Source organism: Anomalospiza imberbis, chromosome 6 (assembly GCF_031753505.1).
Source record: "Anomalospiza imberbis isolate Cuckoo-Finch-1a 21T00152 chromosome 6, ASM3175350v1, whole genome shotgun sequence".
Classification (NCBI taxonomy): Eukaryota; Metazoa; Chordata; class Aves; order Passeriformes; family Viduidae; genus Anomalospiza; species Anomalospiza imberbis.
In genome coordinates this window covers 47,351,488-47,367,176 of record NC_089686.1, presented here as the reverse complement: position 1 = coordinate 47,367,176, position 15,689 = coordinate 47,351,488, and the positions used below count along the sequence as shown (strand labels likewise).

Sequence of the window (15,689 nt, the reverse complement as noted above, 5' to 3'; positions counted from 1 at the left end):
GTGCCTGCAACCAGTGTGCCTCTGAGTCCCTCTGCCAGCCAGGGCTGGTGCCATCCCCCCATCCTGAAGGTGGTACTGTGAGGACAGGCACACATGACCATGAGATGCTAAAAAACAAAAAGTGAGAGGACCTCACAGTGTTGGTTTTATCTAAGTGGCAGAGCCATTTGTCTGAACAGAGTAAAAAAAAAAGAAAAAATAACAGGAGTGATTCAGTGGTGAGTCAGACCCTAAATATTTACTAAATGTGTGAGAACTTGAAGCTTGACAGATCCCAGCCAACTCCCACTCGGGTGTCAGAGGAAAAAAATATGACAGTTGCCTTCAGTGCCTGGAGTCAAAACCTTATTTCTTCCTTTCATTTTCCCTTGCTTCCTCAGCAGCACCGGTCTGAGTGGGCCTGCAGTCAGTGCTTGTCTTTCAGGAGGGAAAATCAATGGGAGAGACAGGCAGAGCAGGTGGCCACGCAGGGAAGTCTCTGACAACAGAGCCATCTCTCAGTGAGGCTCTGCAGCTCAGTCTAAGGGCTCACACTTGGAAATTCCTCTAAGGCATAAAACTCCACCACTCTCTGCTCAGGGGTGAAACCAGGATCGTTCAAGGTGGTTACATCTATTACTGCAACATTGCTCTGTTCCTGCCCAGCTGTCCAAAACACAAGAAACAAACAGAGGGTGATAACCAGGGAGGCAAGGGGGGATTGAGAAGATTATTTGTATCCAGATTGGCTCTGTGCCTCCAGGAATAGAGTTTGAAAGCACACATAAAAATATTTTCCATGGCTATCAACGTGGCATAAGAGTGACCAGTGACAGACAGAGCTCAGATATTACGGGCCAAGAAAAAAAATACTCCATAGAAAATGTGTGACATTGAGCTGTCCCACAGAGGTGAGAAAGGAGGATGCTCCTTTTGTCCCCCTCGTGTATCAGAGTGCATAAAGTGAGATGGGTTCAACAGTAAGACTAGATTTCTAGATGACTTCTGCACCAATCTTCCCCACAGCAAACCTTATAACCCAATAAAAAGGAAAATATCCAAGATTTTCTGACTTCTTGTGGGCCATGAAATAGCTTTCCAGAAGCAGCAATTAAATAAACGAATTCAATAAAAAGAACGTCCATTTCCACTGAAGAATTTGATTAAGAAAAATGAAAAAAGAATAATCTTTTGAGCTCCTCTTGTGGAGAAAGGAACAACAGAGCAGCAGGTTTCTTAACGTAAGAGATTATTACTTTTTGAATATCCTCATCACAGTCTAAGATGTAGGAATAAAATTATTATGTGCCGTGACAACATACATATGTGTTTTGGTAAGGGAAACAGTGCTGCATGTAAAATATTTGACTTTTCATATTTACCATGAGGGTCAGGATACTGAGCTTTCATCAAAAATTGGATGACTTAAAAAGAGAAAAATAAAAGGGTCCAAGCAAGTGGCTGTGTTCAAGCAAGGGTTCAAGGGGTGAAAACAATCCAGAAGTTTAACTACTTTCTAAAGGTCTCTTGAAATCTGGGCAAGGTACCTGTTTGAAGGATAAGAGTGGATAGGAAAGAACTGAAGGAACAAGATTCCCATAACAAAATAGTGACTGAAAATTATTTCTGCTGTTGACAACAGTAATTGAAGAAACCACAAGCAGTCATCATTTCACAGCCAGCTCAGCTACAGTGATGGAAATTATGATAGTAATCTCCAGGTACATAATGACTACTAAAGACTTCACCTGCACCATTTCTGAGCTTGCTTGTGAGCTGACTTCTCAGTTACCTACTGATTTTTTTCTTCTCATTTTGTCAAGCAGCCTCCAAGAGCTGAAAACATAAGTCATTACATGGAAAATGTTTAATAGCAATAATTTCCTTTTAGAATGTGTGTCTGGGCAAGCCTAAGAGTACAATTTGCTGATTATTCATTCTCAGCATTTCTATCTAGCAATTATATCTAGCATTTATATCCAGACATTATCTGAATAGGCTATTCAAATCCTAGTAAGGGAATATCAAACTCTAAATCCATTTTTTAAAGATTGAATTGCTTGTAGTTCCACCACATCCTCTTTCTGATTTTTGCTAGGATCATTTGATTTTGGAGGGAAAAACTGCTGTTTTCATACAACATAATGGTCTGTTTTCAAAGACTACTGCAGGCAGCTTTCACATTTAAATGCTTCAGAGGTAGGTAGATAGTAGAAAATCTCAGTATTTATCACTGGCTGTTTCCTTCTGTGCAGAAGACTGTGCCACACAGCATACAAGAGGTCTGGTTTAATAAGAGAAGACGTAGGAGAGCAAAACACCACACTTAGCTGCCAGGGATGGGGTTATGTTTATACTCAGAACTGCAGCCAAGCTCTGAAGCATGGGTCATGCACGGCAGCATCTATCCAGCCCAAAATATTGTGCTTGCTCATGCATGCCTGATGATGTAAAAATTAAAGCCTGAAAGCGTGAGACAGTCACCAGGTGGTTTCATGACTTATTTGCAACATTGCTACATCCAGCAGAAGTTAATGCCCATATTTTCCATTGATCCAGCTCCAAACACAGTGAAGAGCTAGACTGCAGCACTGCTTTGTACTCAATAGCCATCCTCAACAGATTCCCATCACACACTCCCCTGATGGGCAACTTTAAGTCCATTGCCTCAAGACAATTTTCTTTTTCTGTATCTTACACTGGTTGTTGGGGGAAAAAATATTAAAAATACTCAGGGTGCTTTCTCTCACATTTAAGCAACAGGATGACTGTTGAGTTTGAGTGCTTACACTGATGCTGTTAATAATGTACTTTAAGATAAAGAGCTGTGCCCCATCACTTAAAGAGTAATTAGCACACAATGGGCTGATACAGCTGGAGAAGAGAAAGTCCATCTGTTTTTTGAAAGGTCTTTCACTCCTCCCACACATAAACATCATAACAGTCAAGTGGATTTTCCTGTTCTTGTGATATGCTGTGATCCACTGCTGGAAGAGTTCTGCTGGACAAAGCTCTCCCTTGGAGGAAGACTAAGCCTGCAGTGCTCATCAGTAAGAAACACCATGAGCTGAAGCTAAAGCATCAGCTGGGCTTTGGTTAAGAAAAATCTCCAGCTTGAGTGATATGGAGGTCACACCTTACAGTAATTCTTTTCCTGGAAGAAGCTGGGTGAAATGTTCCAGCTCTAAATCAGGTAAATAATTGCTGCCTCTCACTTCTGTCTGCATTCCTTAATGAAATATTCATTTAGGAATTATATTGATGGGTTGCTGGATACAACAAATGGAAAATCGCCACTGAAATGGATGCAGCTGACTCCAACTGACTCAGTAAGTACCATTTTTCACCTTAAGTAAAAGAAAAAAGGAATTTTGAGATTATTTATCATCCTCTAAATCCTTTATACTCCAAGAAGGAGAATGTATGACTGCAGGAAGATATGTACTCTAAGCAATTAGAGTTCTTGCCTTTGGCTATTAAAACTAAAGCAAATTTCCACCTGACCTCCTTCAAGAGGAAAACTGACATTTTTGACTTAGTTTATTTATCAGGATAAGTTTTACCTGTAATTGGATTTGGAACAGAAAGATGAGACAAGGTCTGCCTTCAGTTCCTGATGCCTTTGCAAGCCAAAGATGCCAATGAATCCCAATCCTGCTGCCAGTGAATGCCTGTGTCTAGGCAACCTGGAAGTGTCACTTAGGTGGAAACTAATGTAGACTTGTACCAAGAACAATGGTCTGAATCTTAATGAACCACCTTTGCAACTGCTGTTGGGTAAAAATCCCTCTGCAAAGCTCAAGGAGAACATAGTGAAAGGAGATATCAGGATTGTCTCAAAGACAAAACCACCTTCCTCCTTTCTAATAAACAGGAACACTCTTGACACAGCAGAGGAGGAAGACAAGCGTGGGAAGCAGGAGGAGGATCCTCATCTCCTATGGGTCTTTGTGCCTTGAGCAGATGCAGCGCAGGCTCAGAAGAAACTGCAACCTCAGCACTTCATGTTCTTTCAGCATCACCAGAGGATGCACTCACCAGCCTCACTCAGAAATGTCCCTCTAGAGGTGGCTACTGCCGACTCTCACGCTCAGCTATGAACCGCAAGCTAGACGGTTAAGAAGTGGAACTGGAATAAAGTAGTGAACTCAGTCAAAACTCTTCCTTGTTCCAGGAAGAAAAACATTTCTGCATTTTGCTGTCTCTGTCTTCCCTTTCCTCCCCAGTGTGCAGAAATTCATGTAATCACAGCGTGTCAGAAAGAGGGGTGGTGGCAGATGCAACAGCTTGGGTTTAGGTAAAGCAATGATACAACTGCAGTGAAACAGAGGAGAGAAAGCCACTCTGGGGGCATTAGTCAGGTTACAGAGCAACTTCCATCACATGGATCAAACACATGGTAAGATGAGCTTCCCCCATTCAAGCTCAACCAAGTCCCATCTAACACAGTCATTGCAGCTTGCTGAACATTTTTATTTCCTTCACTGCGTATCAGCTTGTCTCCTTTAGAGCCTTCCTCTAGCCAGTCATTCCCAGATGCAGAAATCCAGCCAGTGCTGCAAATCAGAGCAGTCTTTGAGATCTCCCGTGGAAAATGGCACAAAATAAGAAGGTGCTACTACCCCTCTGACTGACAGTGGTCACTGGAGACCACTGATGCCACAAGATCCAGATGAGGCTTTTAGCCAAATGGTTTCACCTTTTTTTTTCCCCCAGATCTGTATATGCATACAGATTTTCTATCTATCTATACATACATACATTTAAAAACCCCCAAGCCAAACCCTATGGGCTTCCCTCTACTTTCTGCTATATACACAGAAGATGACAGGCAAAAAACTGCTGTGGAACAAAAAATTCAGAAAAAGCAAAAACTCTTTCTTTCCAGCCTCAGCACTTCCATTCCATTCTTACACAAAACATTTAAAACATGAGAAAGTGCTGAGCTGTTACACTGCTCACCTCCTCATTTCCTATCTCTACATCCCCAAAAGAACAGCAGATTGTAGCTGTGTGGGTGCTACACATCCCTCTTGGCCCATGGGCAGGGGAACATCACAGCCTCATGCTCAGCCAAGCCATAAAACCCAGAGGCCACCTTTGTGCTACTCAGATGTAGCATTGCTCTGTGTCTGTGACAGAGCACTACAGAGCACTAGATGCCTTATAGGGAAGCACAGAAAACCCAGGCAGGCAGTTAATCAATATCAACAAGGATTTTTTCCCCTAAATCCTCCAAATCTATGGCTGCACATCTGTGAATGTCACCAGTATATCAAGGTCCTCTTGGAAGTTTTTTGGATTAGCTTTTTTATGTTTGCTCTTTGACTGTTTTTTTGTTTTGGGGTTTTTTTTTGTTTTGTTTTGTTTTTTGTTAAAAAAAAAACTTTAAATTTTCAGTCCATTTTATAACAGAACTGCAAAGCCAACAAGCTGCAAGGATCCACACTGACTCTTTCTCTGTCTTTCAAAACATACAACACAGCAATTTGTGAACACCCCCTCCACAAAACTGTGGTCAAATTATCTCAGCCATCCCTGAGCCTTCGCCTGTAGCACTTGAAACCAGTGCCAGGCAAGATTGCTTCCCAACAGAAAGCACTGAACAACACTGAAAACAAACAGTTTTAGCTTATAAACCAGTGATATCAGCAACAGAGCCAGTCCTGGGGCAGCCCTGTCCCCTCTGAGTGGGCAGTGGCTGTCCTGTTGTGGTGAGCATCCTACAGGTGCAGGAAGGTTGGATGTGCAGCAGCAATGGCAACCGTCTGAGGGGCCTCAGGTGCCACGGCTGATGCTGCTGGAGACCGGAGCTGCAGCTCCAGCGCTGCCACAGAAAGCAGCAGAAACAGGGCCGCGTGGGTTCAGCGCTGGGGCAGCCATAAATTATAGAACCCATGAGTGCAAATGCCTGTGTGGAGGCTCAGACAAAGGAGAGCAGTGTCTCGCTGGGGGGAGCGGGCTGCCACTGGGTGGTGAGAACATAAACACTGGGAAAAAGGCACAGTATTTAAAAACGTTAAGGAAGAGGGAGGGGTTTCCCCCCATTTTTGTTTTTCCCATGGAGTTCAGAGACTGGGAAAAGCTCGGTGCTTTTAAAACGATTGTGCCTCCTAGATTAAGAGTAAAAGCAAGGAGCATGTCAGATAGTTCACAGTGTTTTCACAGCAACATCAGTGATTTTGTAAATACTCTTGGAAGACCCCTGTGAGAAGCTACAATCCTAATCCAGCCCCCCTGCATCAAAGCCCAAAAGGAACCTACCTGTATGCTTCAGTCTGGTTTCAGAAAACACCTGAGCACACCTACAGCTTATGTTTAAATCCCATTAAAATCTCTAGGATTTCAGCCTGCATTTAATCATTTAAGTCCCTGCAAGACTTTGCACCAACACACCAGAGGCAGCAATGACAGACACAAACACACCCTAGAAAATCCACAGAGGAAGGACCTCCACAGTCCCACTTAAGAAATTAACTGGGAAGTGATGGGCTGTTCCTTACATACCTGCAAAAATGAGATCCTTGTGCAGGTTTTATGCACAGTAAGAGATGATTTCCCTCCTAGAGAACCAGGCAATGCTGCCTCTGGCTTTGCAAAGGTGCTGCTTGGAAGGGAGACCCACAGACAGAAGACCAGTGCTGGTTCCATATGCAGAGAAGGGAGGAGGGAAGTTGCTTTGATCAAGAAGACCCAGGTGTGGCAATGTTTGTTATTTAACAGCTGCAACTGTTAATTCCAGCTGTATACTCCAGGCTTTCTAACGGGTTAGAAAATCACCATCTCAAAAGGTACCACCTTGCTTGCTAACAAAGCATGGAAGACTCCATTTCCACTTCCCAGCATGAGGAGGGGACAGCAGACAAGTTTCTCTGAAGGAAGCAGAACAAGGCTGCAGGAGAATCATCATATAGACAAATGGTTTGTATTAATTCCCTGCCCATAAAAAGCTAAATCCTTGCATTTATTCTTGAAGTACAAGCAGCACAGCACAGAGGGGCTAATGCCTTTCCACTTATGTGGAGCCAAAAGCCACAGGTGAAACTCATTTTGAAATCACCCAGCAACCTGAGAAACCACTTGATAATTAAGAGATTACCATATCATTGCAACTAGTGCAAATTCAAACAACCTCTTCATTCAGAGGACATGAGGAATCAGGCCTTTACAGAAATATGGACAACTATTTGCACCAATTTCAAATTCCTGAGTTGGGAAATTGTAATTTAATCCATTTTACGCTTTTACCTATGAATAATTCTCTGTAATTAAAATGCTCATTCTGTTGCAAAACTCATTCTATGTTGCAGCAATTTTAGTGTCACTGACTCACCCTACCATCCCGGCTTATGGGGCCAGGGCTACAGGGTTACTGGAAGGAGCTGTTGCAGAGAAAGGGAATAGCAGAAGTTGATGTGGAATAGAAACTCCTCTGGCCTCTTTCACAGCAGGGCCCAGAACCTCAGGTTCAGCAAGGCCAAGTGCCAGGCCCTGTACTTTGGTCAAGTGAGCTCAACAACCTCATGCAGCACTACAGGCTTAGATAACAGGGCCTGGAAAGGGGCCCAGTGGAAAAGGACCTGGGGGTGCTGGGTAAGAGCTGACAATGAGCCAGCATGTGCCCAGGTGGTCAAGAAGGCCTAGGGCATCCTGGCTTGTATCAAAAATAGTGTGGCCAGCAGGGCTAGGGCAGTGATTGCCCCTCTGTACTGTGTACTGCTGGGGCTACATCTGGATGGCCGTGCCCAGTGCTGGGCTCCTCACTGCAATAAAGACATTGAAGTACTGGAGCACGTCCAGAGAGGGGCAATGGAGCTGGTGAAGGGTCTGGAGAGGAAATTCAGTGACACAGAACTGGGGGTAGTTTAGCCTGGAGAAAAGGAGGCTCAGGGGAGACCTTATTGCTCTCTGCAACTACCTAGAAAGAGCTTATAGCATGGTGGGGGTTTGTCTCATCTCTTAGGCAACAAGTGACAGCATAAGAGCATCAAGCTGTTCCAGATTCAGGCTGGACATGAAGAAGAATTTCTTCACTGAAGGGGTGGTCAGGCATTGGAATGGGTTGCCCAGGGAGGTGGTAGAGTCACCGTCCCTGGAAGTGCTCAAGAAATAACTGAACATGGCACTAAGTGCTCTGATCTAGCTGACAGTCAAAGGTTGGACTCAATGATCTTAAAGTCTTTTCCAACCTTAATGATTCTGGTTTTGTGTTGGTTAGTAAGGATACCAAATCTTCTCTATGGCAGCTGCAAGTACAGCTTTGCTCCAGCCTCTGCAGACATGTTTGTAAAGCAGCAGTTAATGCGTGAGGAGAGAAAGGAAGCTGGGGAGCAGGAGGAGGAAGCAGCAGCCCTCCCCACCAGCTGCGCTAGATGTGGCATGTCTCTCCTACATCCCTCGCTGCATTCCACATCCCTGCTCTTTTTGGCCATGCTGTGAATGACAGAGGGACCTCACTTAAACAGACAGCAGTTTGTGGGAGAGAAACTGCCCCAAAAATAACTTTGGAAAACAAGACACAGCTCTTCAGCTTCAGAAGCCAGGACTTCCTAATGTGGCTGAAAACCACCCGAAAACCTCATGATTTCTGTGGTTACCACAGCAGTTCCAGCAAAGACCTTGCATAGAGGTCATCACATCCCCTCTGCCCTCCCATGCACGTCAGTCTCTCATCCCCCTTGATTGTGCCACTGTCCTTCCTCAGACAGGTTTGCAACACTTCCCTACCAAGACCACATCTCCCACTGAGAGGAGGAACAATTGGGATGCAACCTTTTGGGATAAAGCATGATAAATCTCAGGTTCATGACTGCTGCATGTCTGGCATACAGCACAAGAAAACAGACTATGGTGATGTCGAGTCCATCTGGAATGCAGATAACTTGAAATTAAAACATTTGACATCTGTCTGAAAGAATTCATCCAGAAGCTACAGTAAGTCATGAAAGCAGAAAAGAATGGGAAATTGGAAGATTAATTTTGTTTACAGTGCCCAGGTCTGAGAATATGAAATATTTACAAATAACTCCTCCTTTCTCCCTGTCCAGCTTCTCTGTAGGAAGTACTGTAAAAAAGACCCTAAAAGAGCCACAAAGGCAAAAAGGGCATCTTTTCATCATATTCAAACTACATTTCTACCTATTGTCTCTTGATAATACCATGAAAACAATTTTTCAACTGAGTATTGGGGTTTACCATTTCAGATGATTTTCTGTGAGAGGGTTCTGCTTTATGAAGAAAAAGTAGATTTTTTTTCTTTAATCTTTTTTTTTTTTCCAACAGGAGTAAACCACTGAAGCATCTGCCATGGATCAGTGCAGGGGAGACCTCCCATCCCCAGCTTGCAAAGGGAGGGGAGGACTCTGTTTTCAGTGCTGCCTGTGTTCGGCACCTTGCCAGCAGGGAAGGAGAGGACAGGAACTACTGACACCAGCTCCCAGCTGGCATTTCCTAAATGAACAGCCTAATTTTATGTCTGGCATGGAAAATGAATGTATTTTTCATGGGAAAATTGAAATTTTTATTCTAGTCATGAACATGGGGGCAGTACCCCTCGGTGCTCTTAGTGATTCAGGCACGTGTAATGGCCATACTCATCCATATTCAGTTTTACATCCTCAGTTCTGTTCCTTTCTTGATAGCTGTGTACATCCCATCAGGCTGGGTTTGATTTTCTCCCCCCAGATTACCACAATTAACTATTTTTGAGAGTACTGACATGCAGTAGGCAGCACAGGATACCTGCTTGAATTTAGTTCTTTCTTTTGAGAACGACAAGCAAACAAACAGCTCTATAATGAGACTTCAAAAGTCTTATCCCTATTTAATTCAATTTTCTGTATCACTGTCCTCCTATTCTGGAGGAGCAGACACATGTGCATTTCTTTCAGTCACCTGTATTTTTCTCTCACATCTGCATTTCTCTCTCTAGTGAGACAGGTTACTTTTCAGTCGAAACTAAATTTACACGTTCTATAAGTGACACTTCTAATTAAATCTTCCTCATTTATATTCCCTACTTTTCCTTGGATTTTAGGAAGCAGAGAAACATCAGATGGTCTCTAAGGGTATTTTTTTTCCTATTGTCAGAAACACTCCTGGTTTTGTTTGCCCAGAAAGTCAACATTTTACAAAACCCCCTAATTTTGCCTAGTGGAAGCTGTTTTGCTTATAGAAACCCAACCAATTACCAAAGTTAACCATAACCATGGATGCATTTGTGACCAGGGCACTCAGAGAAAAAATTTGAAGTAAAAACAGATGTACAGATTAAGAGACATATGAAGCAATACTCCTTTAAATATTTTCAGCAAAATATTTTTTGCATGGCACATCTCTGGTTCATAACCCATTTTTCTTGCAGTCTTTTTATGCCCTACACCATGTATGTGGATTAACAGTATAACTAAATAATCTATTTAGAAAACACAATTTCACAATGCCAACCAGACAGTTTCTGGTGCCATTTCTCCTTTACTGACATGGCCTGTGCTTCAATCTACAATTTAATGTCAGCAGAAGAAGAAGGAAAGTGTGCTCCCTTCTGTGTTGGTCATGAAAACCAAATTATTTCCATATTAAACTGTTAGTGAGAATGTAATAAATGTTGATAGTTTTGCCTGAAACAATAAGAAAAAAACAATTGAAGAGGCTGTGGAAAGACATTTTTTCATGGATGTCTCAGCTCTGATTGAATCCACTTCAGCCAGTTAAGCATACAGATACAAGATGCTGTTGTGCTAACATTTCCAAAGCAGTTGGACAAATTCACAGAGGAAAAACCCAAGGAGAACATTAAAGGCAAAGGCACCAGCAGTTGCCACGAGCAGACACCTGGGCCACAAGCTGCTGGCATCTGAAAAAGCATTGTTTTGTGTTTGCTGGGTTTTTATGCTGCTACCTTGGCTAACAGCAGGTCAGCCAAAAATCTCCCTGTCCAACAGCTCCTACCTTGGCCAACAACTTTAGCCTGGTCCAGTGTGGCCACCTGCACATTTCAAAGGATTTTCAACTACTTTGGGCACTGGCTAACTCTGGGAAAACTTTCTAGAGAAGCAGGACTTTATCCCTCACCTTAACCTTTACTTTCACTTTCAGAAAGACTGGGTTTTAATTTATGCACAGGACACTGAACCATTACAGCGCAGGGCTTCTTGTGCCTGCAAAGGCAATTGCCACAGTCCTAGTATGGACTGAGTCTCTGGGATTTTGATGGAGTTGTGCTCCTCCATCACAGAAGGAAATCTCAAGGCCAGCCTTCTGACACTTCAGACTGGTCTTTGATCACCCCCAGTATATGTAACCATAAAAAGATGAGCTGGCAGCATCAATCCCTAATTGACTGGGATGATGTTTCACGTTACATCCTCATCGGTGCCCAGAACATTGAAGGGTGAGGCACGTGCCCAGGGCTGGGGAGGAGCAAAGTAGAGACAAGGACTGAGCCACTGCATGAAACACCTATCAAAGTCCCAAGCACTTCTCTGAATTATTTAGGTACTTGCCAAAAATACTAGTGTTCTGCTTTCAAAAGAAAGATGTCATGATTTTTTTACACTCCCAAGTCTCTTAAATTTTCTATTTTTTGAGTGCAGGGATGTAAAAAGGGGAATAAAGACCAACTTACCCAGCACCTTGCATTTCCCACATCACCCATCTACCCAGCACCAGCAAGCTCTGGGTTAAAAATTCAAACCCCAACTTTCTTCCAAATTCAGCCTCCTATAATCTTCTCTTTCTGGTCCAGCTTTGTAGTGACTCAAAACACCATTTTTCACTCTTGTGTTTTTCATGTACCACTGCTGCATGTTAGTAAACACATCTCCTGGGTGCTTCTCCTGGCCTTCAAATAGAGGCTCCCAGTTGACGTTAGCAGGAATTAGAACCAGCTGGAAATGACTTTTCAAAAGTCAAGCATCTCATTTAAAACAAAACAAAGCAAACATCTCCTGACAAAAAAAAAAAAAATAATCCCAAAGCTAAGGAGACTTGCATTTTGTTTTGCCTTCAGCACAAAGCATTTGCCCTGCATGAGGTTTTCCATGGGCTTCTCCCTTCAGATGATCCCATTGAAGAGGCATCTGATGAAGGTGACCCTGATCTTTCAAAGGACTGATGCAACAGAGCATGGATCTGATAGACCTCAATATGGATGGCTTAATTAACACCAGATGTCCCTTTTATGGGAGGAATAGTTGCTATGAAAAAAATCTCTGACTAGATGGTGGTGGTATTTCCTAGCAGCCAATACTTACCTCTGTGCTGTGTGTGTATCTCCAGCAGGCAGCTGGGATCAATCCACAAAAGGCCAGAGCAAAACAGAAAAATCCCTGAGGATAAAGAGGAAAAATACCAACAGTTACAGCCTGGGGAGAAAAATACCCTTTTGCAAACACAATCAGGACATATTTAATATGCTTGTTTGAGCAAGTTGCATTAAAGTTTAAGCATCATCTTCTTTTAATATCCCTCATAAGATCAGTTACTTAAAAGAAATTAGATGGACAATAATGTGGTTCTCCATGAGGAGCCCTCTAATTACACTGTGGCCAATTGAAGAGTTTGACCAAAAAAACAGGCAGCTTCCTGCAGAGCAGTTAATCCATTCTGCCCAAATTCCTCTTGGACAAAGAAAAGGAGGTATAAAACATTGTATTTACAGTATGCTTCCCTTCTGCTGCAGGACTGTGCTCCATAATCATGGGATTCAATCCCCTGCATTTAAAACTTGGCTACTGGCTTCAAAGAGGGGAAAACCCACACGAATAGCCCACAAAGAAGGAAATAACTGGGACAGAGATAGAAATCAACCTGCTCTGGAAGAAGAGTTGGACTTACTCTGTGAGCAAGGTGGCAGCTGCACAGCCAAGCTGCTTTCCTTAGATCAGCACCATCCTAGTTAGACAACAGGATGACAGAAATATAATCAAGGCCAGAAACTGACCCTGAAGTGTCTAAACAATAACAACGATGCAGGACATGGCTTGACTTTTGTCTTCTTCCTTAGGCTTGCAGAGCTGGAAGTTACATGTTTTGTGTTTTTATTTGAACAAATCTGGACCAAAAATCCCACACCCTGATATAAAAAGCACTCGCCTGCTGTGACAGCTGGACCAAATGATCTTGTTCACATTTAAAAGAAAAAAAGGAAAGGAAAAGTGCCTGTAAAGCCTTTGAAGGCTAAATGGGCTCATCCAATATGAATCCACAGCTTAGCCTTGGAATGACAAAAGGTGATGAATAAGCATCGGTTGAAAATTAATGCCCTTACAAGTTTTTCCATTAAACTGTGCCTCTTTCAACACAGCATTACGTGGGAAACTTACCCAGCTGACTGCACCTTATTTTGATTTCTAATTTTTTTCTATGACTGTTTTCATTGTGTGATGTAGTTGAAATAACTTGGAAACTTTCATGAAATTCTACCAAATTCAAGCTTAAGAGAGGAAGAAGAACATTGCTTCTACCAGTTCTGCTTCCCAAAAAATAAATTGCTTAAAAGATATAGTTAAAAAAAAAAAAGCTCCAAACTCATGCATAAGCAGCAAGAAAGGAAAATGTGTTACTTCAAATCCTGGAAATGAAAGTGAATGTGCCAGTAAAATCCTTTTGCTGGCTCTTGTTCATCTGCTTTGTTTCTCTGCCCTGCCTGGGGACTTTGCTCCTGGAACAAGACTGCCACTGGTATTCAACACTTTTTTTGGGGGCCATCTTGTTTCAGGCTCTGCATCAGACACTAGGGAAAACCCTGATACAGCTCTTATGAAAAATCTTAAATTATGTATGTCCAGTCTCTCCTTTCATTTATTTTTTTGGCAGCTGCCTTGCCATATAGCTGATGAGATCACTTGTTGCCTTGCCAGGAGCTAAAATGAGATTACCCAAGACCCTAAAGAAGATGGGAGGAAAAATCTGATCAAACACTGACAAGGTGGTTACAAGTCATGAAGATGTGGAAGAGCACACAGGGCAAGATATCTCAGACCAAAACCCAGCTGGAGTGGGGGATTCAACCCTGCAGGTACAGCACAAACTGAAGGGAGGACATGAGGTTGGTTACACAGGCACGTCAGGATGCTCCTCATAGGACCAGACCCTGCATTTTGCACTGCCTCCAACAACTTCCCCACCAAACAAACAGCATTTTCACCAAAATCAGGTTCAAAGACAAGAAAATCTAAAAAACAGAAAATTAATCAGATGGAAAAACCAGCACTTATGTGACCACTCTTCTGCATATCATTCCATTGAAGTTTTAATTCAGGTGATCCACCATGAACCCAGAGAGCATGAGCAACAGGATGCCAGTGACAATCCAGATTCCTTCCCCTGTGCTCTCCCTTCCTTCCCTACCAGCTCCAGCACTTAAAACATCTCTCTGGGGCCAGAACCCCCAGCAGATAAAAGTACTCTTTCTCACCTTCCCTTCCTCAGCTCCACCCCACATCTCAGTCCTTCAGCATCAGCTCTCCCTTTATTTCTGTCTGGTTTCTCTGGGAATACCAAGATGCAGCCCCTTGGGAACCTCCCCCTCCATCCAGCTGGTGCACAGCAATTACATGGCTCCGAGAACATCTTATAAATGAATTATAGCCTGCTTTTTCCCTTCCCAGCCAAAAGGCTTTTGGAATAGCAACTTTCTAATTACATTAGAAGACATTTGAAGAAAAAAGAAAAAGGCAATGTGCAGTTTGCTTACAAAATGTGGAAGGGTTGAGGTTGGTTCACCATCTCCCAGACCCTTGGAGCTACTTGGAGCCAGCCACAGGCTACTGCCTGCTCCCTTTGGAAGAGACAGCCACATCAGCCCTGTGGAGGGCTGTCACCAGGCAGACATCAATTACTCTTTTATGAATGACCTTGCTTCCATCCTTGATGCAAGGAACAATTTCTCTTTGACAGACTTGGCAGAATCCACAGGATTCTTTTGGCTGCTGTTTCTTTTAATTCACCTTTCTGATGCTTCCCCTTTGATGAAGCATTAGATGAGGGAGGGATCTTTTAGCTCATGCTGTGCTCTCTAGCTGTGCTCTGCCAAACTCCCTACGTCCAGGAAAGGAGCAGACCTCTGCCCTGCTCTGCTCCAGCTGTTTTTTGTGCTGCTCTAGTCATTGCAAAGGACAGATCCCTGCCAGATTGCAGAGCCCAGGGGCAGGGAAAGGGATGGCAAACTTCAGATGGCATCCATCAGGTTGTGTCCCTCTCTGCCTAACCTAGTTCATCTAAAAGCATGCAATGTTTTTGCCCTTCCACAGATCAAAAATGAGTCAGTGACATCAATCCAAAAGAGGAACCTGTCCTTGGTACCAGCTCTGCCACTGGCACACAGATGCCACACTCAGAAGTGTTGCACCATGAGGGAGAGCACACAAGAGGCAGATCAAATCAGAAAGGAAGATGCTGAAGTGTGCTGCAGTGATATTTAGGACCCTCTACACACTGGCCTACACCTGGGTATAATAAAGCAAACAGCCTGTGCTGTGTGCTGGCCCTACTAGCTCATCAATCTTGATGAAAAACTGGGTTATATTGGGTATTCACTGAGGCTTTTTCCACTGCAGTTTTTTGGAACATCTGCTCCATTCTGATCACAAATTTTTCTCTATACTAGTCATGTTTTAGACCGTAAAGTTCAGATATGAGAATTTCACCTGGCATGTTGCTCCCCGTTTTTGTCTTTTCTTTCCCTTTCTCTGTTTGAGCAGGTAGCA

General features: G+C 43.2%; 2 protein-coding genes across 6 annotated transcripts in view; both read right to left on the bottom strand.

Moving 5' to 3' along the window:
• Positions 1-15,689, bottom strand: part of TSSC4 (tumor suppressing subtransferable candidate 4) — a 175,152-nt gene that overhangs the window by 61,041 nt on the left and 98,422 nt on the right. The window lies entirely within an intron of this gene.
• Positions 1-15,689, bottom strand: part of TSPAN32 (tetraspanin 32) — a 34,768-nt gene that overhangs the window by 11,165 nt on the left and 7,914 nt on the right. For 4 of the 5 annotated variants that reach the window (XR_011000191.1, XR_011000192.1, XM_068193953.1 and 1 more), the window contains exons 4-5: positions 12,817-12,873; positions 12,234-12,308 (exon numbers count right to left, since the gene is read on the bottom strand). Coding sequence is in view for 3 of the 5 variants with exons in the window: in XM_068193953.1 (XP_068050054.1) it covers positions 12,234-12,308; positions 12,817-12,873 (132 nt within the window). In the remaining 2 variants the exon portion in view is untranslated. The remainder of the gene's footprint in view (positions 1-12,233; positions 12,309-12,816; positions 12,874-15,689) is intronic. The other variant, XM_068193952.1, reaches the window with a different exon arrangement.